General features: G+C 48.4%; 1 protein-coding gene across 1 annotated transcript in view; it reads left to right on the top strand.

The window, feature by feature from the left end:
• LOC144162859 (muscle, skeletal receptor tyrosine protein kinase-like) overlaps positions 1–12,613 on the top strand; it is a gene marked incomplete in the record, with an annotated part of 645,867 nt that overhangs the window by 317,900 nt on the left and 315,354 nt on the right. Inside the window, 1 exon segment of the mRNA XM_077693565.1 lies at positions 10,448–10,616. Coding sequence (XP_077549691.1) covers positions 10,448–10,616 — 169 coding nt within the window.

Here is a 12,613-nt window from a genome sequence, read left to right as displayed (position 1 = left end):
ACGTAGTGCTGAGTGCACTGGTGGCACTAACAATAATGTGCTTTGGTGAGTTACACATTCTGACCACGAGAGGCAGGAGTGGTGGATAGTGTCTACCGTTCTCGGTATATATAATTTAAAAAAAATGTAGAGGAAACAGCGATTGCTGTTTATTTTAAAGTCTTCAACCGCGGAGAAATCTGACTTCTGAAACTTGTACGGAAGTGGGCCTATATTTGTGCCAACAAGAAGAGGTGACTAGACGGCATTGAGGAGGTTTAGCTAGATTTGTATAAACAACTTTCCGGTTAGAACGTGGGGGTTGTAGGGCGATATCAAATTTTGCTCAGAATTGAAGGGAACTAGTTGTAAGCATACCGCGTGTGTCTAAGCAACTTCGCACTGACTTTTGTCACTCGCCGTACGAATGCGTTCAGTTTTTGCTAGATTGTGTTCATTCAGTCATTCACTGACTTACTGACTCACTAACCCACTCATTCATTCATTCATTCATTCATTCATTCATTCATTCATTCATTCATTCAATCATTCATTCATTCATTCATTCATTCATTCATTCATTCATTCATTCATTCATTCATTCATTCATTCATTCATGCGCTCACTCCATTCACTCACTCACTAATTCATTCATTCATTCATTCATTCACTGACTCACTTACCCACTCATTCATCCATTCATTCACTCACTGCACTCACTCACTCTCTAATTCATTAATCGATTCATTCACTCGCTTACTCCATTCATTCATTCATTCATTTCTTAGGACTACCTAACTGTTGATGGAATATTACCAGTCTTTTCCGACCGTTCAGTCTCTGCGTGTCTGTGACTACTACCTACCGCTTTTAAACCGGTTTCTGAAGTTTTCCCCTGGGATTCGGCAGCGAGTTGTAACGCATTCGCTTCTTTCTAGGAAATTTCGAAGCAGTGCAGATGGATGAAAAAAGAGGGATATAGAAGTCAACTCAACGGCAACTCCTTTTTCGCCCTCATATCGGTGTCGCCCGTGAAACTCCCGGACAGTGCCAGGCCAAAGGACATTTGCTGAGTGCCTTCTTTGTCACCGCGAGGCCGCTATTTGGTTAGCGGTTATGCGGCAGCGATTCTTCTGACCATCGTTTTCTCGGCACGCGCGCGCGCGTGTGTGCGTATACATAATAGCGCCTCTGTGGCGAAATCAATTCGCCCCGTAAGGGTACAGTGAGTGGTGCGCGCTCCGACGCAGCGGCACACTTTCCGTCGACATTCTTTCGTGTTTGTTTTGCTTCGACCCGCTAACGGCCGGACGTTTTGTCTCGGACACTTTGGCGCAGATGCTTATGGAAAATCGAAGGCTCGTTCTATTATCCCCGCGGCCGAAATGCGGTACAGCGCCACCGCGTACGCCAAGCCTGCAGCCTAATCAATTTCCGTGGTTGCTCTCTTCCTCTCTCTCGCCTGCGGTGCTATACCAAACTGCTTATCTTTTTCAATCCCGTCTGTTTGCTCCCTTTCGCTTTGGCCACTGATCTAGTGCCTTATCTTCGCATCATACATTTCTCTAGCCGTGCTTCTGTTCGTTAAATCGCGTTCTTTCACTCATATTATATTTCGTACGCAGGCAGGCTGGGCAGATAATTTGTCCCTTTTTCTTCGGGTGTCGTGCAATCTTCTGATTGTCGGATTTTTTATACGTACTTTGCGGAAACAGTTTGATACGAAACTCAGACTCTTAGCAACCGTAGATCACTGATTGCTTCGTCAGGCGGTAATAATTTACACATTGTAAGGTAAAACCGCCTGTTTGATTCGATTGATTGTAGGGTTTAACGCGCCGACGCAACGCAGGCGATGAGGCGCGCCGTAGTGGAGGGCTCCTGATTCATTTTGACCACCTGGGGATTTTTAACGTGCCCGAAATCTCGTACACACGGGCGTTTATACTTTTCGCCTCCATTAGAAGAGCGGCCGCGGCGGCCGGGAATCAAACGCGGGTCCTGGTGCTCAGCAGCCCAACACCTTAGCCACTGAGCTACCACGGCGTGTCTGTTTGATTCGAGTTCTTCGCCGTCAGAGCATTCCGCATGCTTGCGGTGGGTTGACCATCGCCCTGTTTCTTTTGTTGTTGTTTTCGTTGGCGTTTCTATCCTATAAGTGATATACACTTTCTTTTTGGGACTGACCTAACGCCGTCCTTAAGAGCCAAATTTTGCTTGCAAATGAAACTAGGGGTATTTGATTGTCCGTCTTTTGCTACCAAGCAAGAACTAACATGACGACGTATACGGATTCCATAGCTAAGCTGTGCTTTGTGTTGAAAGATGAAACCGATACAGTCAAGCCAGTAAAAGAGGAAAAAACAAAGCCCGAAACACAACATTCAGAAGCGCGTACTGTAAAGTGATCGCTCCTTGCTGCAGCAATACATAGTCTGGGCTCTGGACAAGAGCCACCGTAACCCACAATCCACGGTTATAAATCAACCCTCCGCTGCTGGTGCCGGCGGGAGGAGAACCTACGCGGGTAGACATGCCCTGTTTTCTTTCGTCTCTTCCGGACCGGTGTTCTGGGAGTTGTTGTTCTTCACTTTTCATCTTTTCTATCTCTTACCTCGCTTTTTATTTATGACTGCTCTCCTTAGACATTCCTTGCCAGTTTTTTGGTTCAGTATTTACTGTTTTTTTTTTTTAGCCGCAGCGCCGCGCATATGCGTGCGTACGTCTTTCCGCTGAGAAAGCACTGCTGGTCGGCCGTGTTCCGTCTGCTTAGCAATTCTGAACAGAAGACGGCGACTTTCGGGCTGGTACTACGCAGGGCATTCCCTTATCGCCTCCCCTTTTCTTGCATGCCCCGTTACCGAACAGCCGCCCTAGCGCGCTTGTACTACTTTGCGTGCGTTCCTGTATTCGCAGCGCCACCGGGTTCCGTCGATCGCACTGCAGTCTACCCAGCCGCGAATCTTTTCTCCCGCTCGAGTTGTGCGCTTACCCTTATTTTTGTTTATTTTATGCAATCATCCCTTTCCGTCGCGTTCTCGTCGATAGGGGGGGGGGAGAGGGGAGGGGGGGGGTGGCGTGTTGCCGCAGCTACGCGACATAGTTGTTCAGGGCTATCGCGCCAGACTGCCCCCGCTATTCATTCGACTAAAAGTGTGCCCCACCCTGTGTAGCTACAATTCGCTGGCGCGGGTGCGCACGTGGACCATCGCCCGCTTGTTCACAATGCTCGGAGGTCGCCTCAAAATGGTGACCGTTTAAAGTGTAAACTTTCAACTGATCAAGGTTGAACACCGGCTTGTGTATATAGAGCAGGGTAGCGAGTAAACATATCAATGAATGTTGGGGGTCAGGAGCCTGTTACCAAGTCTTGTTATCTAGACAGTGTTTGTGCCAACGGCCGTATTGGAGCTGATTCTCATTCAGTTTTCTTCCAAAACGCAGAATGGCGAATGGCAGTGTAGTTTAACGCTTTCGTTCCGAACCGTATCGTCCCTTTTTAGTCTTCGTTGCCCCGCTGATTTCTCTCTTGGGCTGGCTTGGCTTGGCTTCGGACGTCTTGGTTTGCAGCAGAGATGTCACCCTCTGCCTCGCTGTGCCACCTCCTCGCCCAAATGAAGACAAATTGCTTGAGGGAAACCGTTCGCTCATGGGGGATTCGTCTCCGCAAGCCTTGATGCTGGCGGCGGTAATACTGACGACGTCTCGGTCTGTCTTGGCTTTTGCCCCCTTCAGAGATGCGACGCCCAGAATAAGTGCGTTTGCGACGGTCTGAGCGTCTCCAGGGCCCCTGTCGTCGCCGGTGTGTGTCTGTGCGCGGCCGCCGGTGACATCTGTCTCTATCGGACTTCCTCGCCTTGTCGACACTAAGCGCTCTGATGTCTCTTTGCGAGCCCGTCCCGGCAACGCCCACTTTTTACTCGTTTGGATGCGCTTGCACCCAAGAGTGGGAACCAAAAAAAAAAAAAAAAAACTGTGGCTGATTCCTCGGTCATAGGAATCGGTAAAACACGAAAGTGAAATGTGCAGCGAAATCTGCAGCTGAGCATGATTTGCGGGTCGGCGGCTGTCTTGCGGGCGTGCTTTGCGAGCGATGTCCTGCTGGCGGGTCCCTTCGGCAAAGTTGTACTCGCGTCGTGTACTTTCCGTGACGGATATGACGTCAGTGAAATCTTGGTGTATCCCGCATAAAACACTTTCTTGTTAAAATATAAAAGCCGAAAACGAACAACCTAAAGTATGAAGTACTCCTTAGTACTAAAGGTTGCTTCCCCGCAAGAAGACCCTGTGCGCAGGGGTGCACCCCTTACAGGCCACTTGCTTCGTTGTACTGGCGTCACTTCTGTGACGGATACGACGTAAGTGAAATCCTCGTGAATCCTGGAACACAGCACTCTCGTGTTAAAAAAGAAAGCAAAGCAAGGAAAGGAAGCATTACACTCTAATCTTTGTATTGTGGAAACGAGCCTCCAAACAACTGCCTTTTGAAGTATACTTAGTCATTTATAATGAGGGTTGTTCGTTGTCGGGTAACCCGATTTTAGCCCATTTTTACACCCCGAACATATTTCAGGAGAGTCGGGTTAAACCTGATGTTTCCCGACCTTTTTACAGTAGCGAACTGCACAATCGTTCGTGCGCTGATGGTCATACTTGTTGAAAACAGGCCCAACAAACACTTCTTTCAATTGATTGATCGATTGATTGATTGTAGGGTTTTAACGCGCCGACGCAAGCGCAGGCGATGAGGCGCGCCGTAGTGGAGGGCTCCGGATTAATTTTGACCACTTGGGGATCTTTAACGTGCGCCGAAATCTCGTACACACGGGCGTTTTTGCTTTCCGCCTCCATCAGAAAAGCGGCCGCCGCCGCCGGGAATCGAACCCGCGACCTCGTGCTCAGCAGCGCAACGCTATAAAAGGGGAACAGCGCAAACTCAGACAAGACACAAGAAGAAGGGGGTGACAAACACGAGCGCTGACTTACAACTGCGCTGACTGCGCTGACTTACAGCTGCGCTGACTTACAGCTAATAAAAGTTGTAAGTCAGCGCTCGTGTTTGTCACCCCCTTCTTCTTGTGTCTTGTGTGAGTTTGCGCTGTTCCCCTTTTATAATGATGTACCAACTCGCCCAAGCCTTAACCCTTGCAGCGCAACGCCTTAGCCACTGAGCCGCCGAGGCGGGTACTGCTTTCAAACTCGTTGAGTATTGGCAGGGCTCTACCGTTCGTTACTTTAGGCTGGCAAATGGGGCACTGAGATTGTTGTACCCAGCTAATAAAAGCTGTGTTGTCGAGAGAACTTTCTCCAAGTTGAGATACGCTACGCTCAACGATCGGATATGTCTCGAATGGAGACCGACTATATACCGCATGCTGATGATAATGTATGTAAACAAGTATGTGGGCGAATTCGATGACCAGCTTTTCATGAACAAAGAAATGTTTTATTTCTTAGAATTTATCTGTGCTCTTTACTGTCATCATTACTGATTCATTTCCAAACAAACGGCCAAATTTCGGAGAGTATTAGCTAAAAAATAACAAAGAACCTGATGTCCCCTTGATTAACAGCAACAATGTTAACGTGTTAGAGCTAAAAAGCTCGTAATATCCTCTAAAATAAACTGAGTGTATTACTTTGGGCACAGGTAGAAAAAAAAAACCCGAATTTCGGAATGGCTTTACCGAAAAATCACGATTTCTCCCAGATTACCAGTTTGAAAAATAGCACCCGATTAGAATGAAATTCATTGTGTTTGTAACTGGTACTGCCCGAGACTGGGCTGAAACGGTTGTTGCGTTCCACTAACTTAGAGTACTGTGCGCTGATGCCATGTATGTTGGGTCCTTTCGATACATGTTCACTGCGTTCATTTCCTCGCGCAATCTTTCTTTTTCTCTGGCGTGTCCCTGTTGTTTGTACGGCTTGATCCGCAGCATCTTCCGTGATTCAGCTGCGCTGTAATGCTGGAAGAGGCTCCTTTATCTTTAATTATTTTAAGAGCACACCACAGCCTGCGCTACCCAGATCGCAACATTGGAGGAGAGCTGATGTTGCTCGCGTACGTCTCATTCCTTTGTACCTTTTTCGACGTTTATATCTTTCACCCGCAACAACACGAATCCGATAGCCAGAACCAATGCTCACAAAATTTCGAAAAAAAGCAAGTAGCAAGTTGCATAGTAGCAAATTTGTTTAACCAGTGGCTTTAGCTGTGTAGCTCCTAGAAGCATTGCTTGCGAACTACGGTTTGAAACATTCAAGCGGTCACTTCCAAATGAATCTGCCTTCCCGGAATTTCTAATGCGAAGCATTTCTGCATTTCTTCACCCTCTTACCGATTCGTTGTCTACCGTCCAATTCCGGCGTGCCTGTAAAGGGTGCACCTCCGCACTGGGGGTGTAGTAGCGGGGAAGCGAACTTTAGTGGTGACAAGAAGCATACACTAATAATTACTCGCCCTACTCGCTCTACTCGCACTACTCACGCTCTTTTCTCTGGCACCGCAGGCTTTCTTTCCTGTAAATTTCTGGGGTTACTATTTTGTTGATGCATGGGGGTAATTCTCCCTAGTAATGATTTTCACGTAAGAGCAGTCGTCACAGGTGAATTTTGCTTGTAATTTTTGTACTGGCAGTGTCAACACGCGTTTCTCCGCGAAGTGGGCTAAAGCGGTCCCGTATTACCTAAATCACATTACCTAGATAGTCAACGCGTATATAGCTGAGGCTGCAACTTCCGGGGTCGTAAGTCGCGTTCAAGAGGCGTCGGTACAAGAGCGTTCAAGAGCGTCGTACCTACGCGGGGCTTTTTCTCCTTTTGCGCTTTAAGGACGAACACATTTGCCACTTGCGTGACCTGTCTATGCGGATTCTTGGCGGATTCTTTGCGGATCCCTTGTTACTTTACAGTTTTTTTAGGGCTGATAGAAATCGGGCAGTTTTATCTTCATGGACTTTTTTGGACTCGAGTTTTCCCACTTGTCGTAAGTGAGATAATAGCTTGAACATCGATGTAGGGTTTCCGTAACGCGTATCTCGCCCACAGCAGCCGGGAAGCGTGCCGTAGTGGTTTGTCTTTATTGTCTTGATCTTTTTTCGTGATATCAATGACCGCAAATCTAGTCTCTCTCTCTCTCTCTCTCTCTCTCTCTCTCTCTCTCTCTCTCTCTCTCTCTCTCTCTCTCTCTCTCTCTCTCTCTCTCTCTCTCTCTCTCTCTCTCTCTCTCTCTCTCTCTCTCTCTCTCTCTCTCTCTCTCTCTCTCTCTCTCTCTTTTTCTTGGTAGCAAGGTGCGAAAATGTGTTTGATAAGATAGCAAAAAAAAAAGCTCATTTAGAAAGTGTGCGGCATATCATTTAACTGTGGTTTACCCATGAGAGGAAGCCGAAAATGGAATACGTCTGAAATAAAAAAAAGTAGTTTTCCCATTTTAATAATGAAGCGAAGGATGCGATGAATGACAAAGTTAGTTGGCTTTTTAAAAGTACAGCGCAGCTTTAGAGTGTTACTTGGGTATGTTATTTTTCCTGGTTTGTTTCAAGGCCCCTTGGAAAAAAATTCGTGGAATTCTCAGTCGGACATTCTTGTTCACTTCAGGGGTGCTCATCTAATTAACTTACGAACGGCTTTATGTACCCCGCAATGTCAGTAAGCCTCTTCATTTTGGGCGTTGTCGGGAAAATCTGTATCCCAGCAAGGCAGCTTTTCAGCGTCAGTCCACTACTGTTATGAGTGTGCGTCTTAGCGCGCACAGCAACCTCTCGCTATAAAGAATTATGAAGGACAGGAAATCGGCTTCGTTATAAGCGGTAGTTTGTTAAATGTGGGTGTTTGTGTTTTTTTACATTCTATTCGTGGCCATGAAACACTTGTAATGAAGTAATTTCGTTACAACGGCTATAACGAGGGTTTACCGTTGTGCAAAGTACGTTTTGTAAACACGTGTACGCGTCAGTAAAAAGAAAAGAAAAACGTGACTCAGTTTATCCGACCTCATAAATCGACATTACTGCGGGACGCGAAAACTTCTTGTCCAGCTTGGCACCTTCTTTCATCTCCGTAAAAACCTCGCACCTGTGCGGCTTTGTCAGGTCACAAAAGCCCAACCGACAGACGCGCACGGTGGCGCTGTGGGCCGCCCAGTCTCTCTAAGAAAGAGCTTCCGGCCCCCCCATCTCAAGTCCGCCAGGAAAGACTCCCGTGCGACCCATGAATCATTCAGATGCTGTAACAGCCCCTCCCCAAGACGCCACAGGCACGTCTGCAGCACTATAAGAATGCTGAAGGCGGCGGGGCCGTATTCGCCGTCGTCGCCACGGCGGTCGCCGCGTCGGCGTGCTTTAGCGACGACGTTCTCGAGAACACTTAAATCAATTATCCGGCCTTCGCCGAGTTGATCCGAAAACCCGCGGCGGACCTCCCAGAGCTCGCCGGCCCCGTCGTTTCCACATTTGAAGCGCAGCTGCTACTTTAATTTGTAAGGGAGCGTGGGCCGCTGTCGGCTTTATTGGCGGCGCGTGACTGGAATTCGGATGGACGCGGGGTATGGCCCAAGACGCTTGCATCTTCCTTGCCTTCTCCCTCTCCATCTTCTGGCTACGTTACTCTCACTACTGAATTCTATTACGAGCGCTTGTACAACTCCGCGCACTAAACTCGCATATAAGACAACCCTGAACGGATGGAGTGTCACGTGTTTCAGTGTGCTTGCGGCAGCCCGCGTGTGTGCGCGCGCGCATGCGCAGTACATTTGTGCGCTGGCTTTCGTTTTCCGGCAAATATCTGCCCAGGAAACTGAACTTAACGAGATTCTCCCCTCGGCCAGCTCTTCCGACTAGAACGTGCGTTTTCAAAACTCGCGGTCTAAGGGATGATCGTTGCGTGGCTTGAACCGAAAGCACGAGGATGTGGAGAGGGGAGCTCTCGATTGAGAGTGCATGAGGTGACCTAAAACATCCGTGTTCTTAGCTCTGCCGTTGCGTTTACATTGTGGTATTCCGAACACGGCGATCACTATAAACCAAGTATTGGATATAAAGAAAAAAGCACTTTGTTATGGGCTGTTCTGTCTCTCTATTTCTAACCCGAGCCATTTTGTAGCGCTGTGGAGGGTAGCGCCCCTCTTGTTTTGACCGTGTGAGCGACGGGCAGTGTAAGAGTGCCAACTTCCGCCAAAACAAGGAGGTGAATAGTGGAGGGGGTGTGGAAAGGCAGAATTTATCTGAATTGGGTTTATTTCGCAACCAGGTTGCAGGAAGACCCGAAAAAAAAAGCTGTTGAAACAGCTTGAAGGGCCATGGCCACCTTACATACAGAGCATCAAGTCAAGCATGACGAGGGGAATTACAAAAAAAAAACACCCGCATTTCCCCGAAGGGGAGCATGGGGAAGTGCGAATGCACGGGTGATGCTATGAGGGGGAGTTATGTTGAACTGTGTTGGCATTCGCCTGTTAGTTGCATTTAACACCCCCGCGTGATCAAGTGGGGATTCCCACACCCCGTTAGTCGTTCTCTGGAAATCTTGGTGAATTAAAGTGTATGTTCGAGGAGATCACGCACACACGCAAGTAAAGTGAAACGAAAGTATTCTTTATTCAGCACTTGTTGGTGTTGTTGTAGTTGACGGTCATTATGACCGCCTTGTGGTCACTGAATGTACGGTCAAGAGTTGTTGCAAGACCGCGCGTATCAGACAGTTCCTCGCAAAGGCCAGGTCGATGTAGCTGCCGTTGATGGTGGTGGGAGCCTCTAGCGGTAGGCACGTCATGGAGTGGTTGGCGAGCATGTATTCCATCAACCACTCGCCGCCCTTTCGCACGTCCACGTTAAAGTCCCCAACAACCACGACCGGGTCCGAGGGCTTTACGCGCTTGGCCACACTCTCCATCGCCGCGTCCACGTATTCGACGACGTCGTCGCGCGAGATGTTTGGCGCGAGGTAGAGGGTGACGACCACGATTCCGTCGCCGGAGTACGCGTCGGTGTAGACGGCACTGTACGGCGACTCGTCCCTGACCGGCGAGGTGGACACGGCGTGCGACACGAGGTTCGCGTAGACGTGACCGACGAGGTAGACGCCGCAGTACTCGCCCCGACTTCCGCTCCTGGCGAAGCAGCAGTCGTCGATGGGGAAGTGGGAATGCACGGGTGATGCGAAAGAATTCTTCTTGGCCAATCGCCCTAAGTGGGTATGTGCTAAAGAAATTAGGAACTCTTCTTGGCCAATCGCCCTAAGTGGGTATGTGGTGCGGACGAACGGACGGCGGTGGACGCGTGATTCAGGGTCGCTTGAGAAGTGCATTCGCACTTAATAAGTGTAGTTAGCTACAAAACATGGCGAAGTGAAGTGCCAGAACAGGCGTATCGCAAATTCGAGCCCATGGTGGCGCAGACGTTCTTCGTTCGCTCCTCGGAACTGCAATAAGGGCCTTTCTCACCTTTCCTTTTCTTTTTTCTTTTTCTAGGTCTCAGCGGTGCAGCCGTCGCGAACGTCGTCGCAGTCTGAACTGAAAATCAGTGTGAATTCGAGTGCTACGTACTTGTGCCGTGTGACGAACTTCGTCGGGGAGTACCGCAGGGTGGTGACCGACGCCAAAAAGTTCATCGTCAGGGTCTTCAAGCGCTCCCAGAAGGGTAAGTTGACCACTACGTCCATTTCCTGCTCTTGGATTTAACCATTTGTTTCACGTTCAGACAAAAAAAAAAAAAAAAGAAAATGAATTCCGCTTATTTCTTTTATGTTGTGTTGACAAATAAATGTCGAAAAGGTGCAGCTTGATTGTGGCACAAATCTTCCTTTTTTTTACGTGTTTCAGTACCGTTATTGCTTCTTGTTACGTTGTTTCTGGCCATATTGTAAGAATATTCTTACACCGTGTTTCTGGCTCACCACTTTCCACCGTTCCCTTTGAGATTGAACTGGAGATGCCTTTGAAGTACTCTCTTTTTTATTTTGCTTCTGAAACGCTCACCCTGATAGGTTACAGTGAATAGATGCGCTACTTATCTGTTCTTATAAAGCATTTAACGACCCACGACATTAATCCCTTCAAATTTCCCGCCCCTTTGCCTTAGGAACACAGTGTTGACAGAACTGTGCGAGGTGTTTATGTTTTCCGTTACTGGTGAAGGTTGCTAGATCGCTTATCTACCTTGTATCGATTTAAAGGGGCAATATTTGTTACTTTTTTATGCTTCCAATCAACATAAATTACACGAATGAAAAAAAAAAAAAACCCGACTCGCTGAAGCGACAGCCTGTGGCGGTTACTGAACAAGAGGAAGGCGAAAATACTCTGCCGCCATCGGCCGTCATCATCATCATCATCGTCGTCGTCGCACTAGCAGGCAGTTCAGCGTAACATACTGCCATTATTTATGGGGTTCTTAGCACCTTTTTTGCAGCATTTTGTTCCGCATTGCGCAAGTAGTCGCAACAACGCCGACATATCGGTGAACAACCTGAGGGATAGCGAACATGGTCAGCTCAACGTGGAGGCCTCGCCGTACTGCGGATCCCAGCATGCACAACGAACAACAACGAAGTCTAACAACGAAGAGCGGACCATGCTGAACGCCGATCCCGACGAAGAGTTCGCCGCTGTTAGGAAGCACGAGCACACCGCCGAAACCATGCTAGAACAGCGGAAGGATAAGTTTGCTACCCTGCGGAGTGCCGAACGCCTGCAGGGTGTCCTCGGCGCTCTTGCTTGGGTCCTGTGGCTTGCGAGGCTCGTCCTCAACGCTCGTCGGACTTTCCTGACCGAGACCGCCAGGGTGATGCGACAGTCTCGTCGATTGTCTGTAGTCTTCAGGAGGGGGTCCTCGCGAGGCCTAAACGTGAGCGACTGCCTGGGTGACTCCAGGCGCGGCGGCGCTCGCCATCTGCTGCTGGTGCCTTTCCTTCTGGGAACGCGTATGCGGCGCGGAATAGGGCTCCACTCGAAGCTTGGAAAGTGCCTCCGTTTTCGACTTGGAGTCCTTATCGCCGATAATGGCTCAGCTCCCATTCCGTCCTGTTCGGGAGTCTTCCAGGCCGACTGACTGAACGCCACGGGGTGGTAGTTTTTTTTTTCCTGACAGCTTATTGTTAAAGCCATTGCTGCGTAAATAATCTTTTATGACCTTTCCATATTATGGGGAATGATGATAAAGAAAGTACCTAACCTGAAGTGGCCTACAATAACTCGTTTATATATGGTGCGTTCAAAAGGAGATTACCTTTATCAGGACATTCCAACGGTGTCCTCGATCTTGCATAGATTTTAGCCGGGTCGGAAGTGAGTGCTTCATCCCAACGTTCTGCCCGTTGACTGTAAACATTCCGGTAAGAGCATATCGTTGGTGACGTTTAACTCGGTCGCAAAAAGTTTTGCTTGAGATGCTTTACAAGCCGTGTTTTGTGATGAGAATAAATCCCTTTTCGAATAAATATTTGCCGTGACAAACAAATCGATGAATTTTGAGCGAGTAACTTTCCTTGTTCTTTAGAAGCTTAATTTTGTCAATAAACGTTCATGCGAAAAAAAAAAAAATGAGGGTCCACTTCACTCGTTAGTTGGACGGCCCAAGAATCTACAATACTACGAACCCTCGACAAAGATGAAATTAGGTTTAGTCCACCTTGTGCC

Source organism: Haemaphysalis longicornis, unplaced genomic scaffold, assembly GCF_048455015.1.
Source record: "Haemaphysalis longicornis isolate Haplotype H1 unplaced genomic scaffold, Haemaphysalis longicornis Haplotype H1 scaffold_12, whole genome shotgun sequence".
NCBI classification, from domain to species: Eukaryota; Metazoa; Arthropoda; class Arachnida; order Ixodida; family Ixodidae; genus Haemaphysalis; species Haemaphysalis longicornis.
This window is presented reverse-complemented; position numbering and strand designations above follow the sequence as displayed.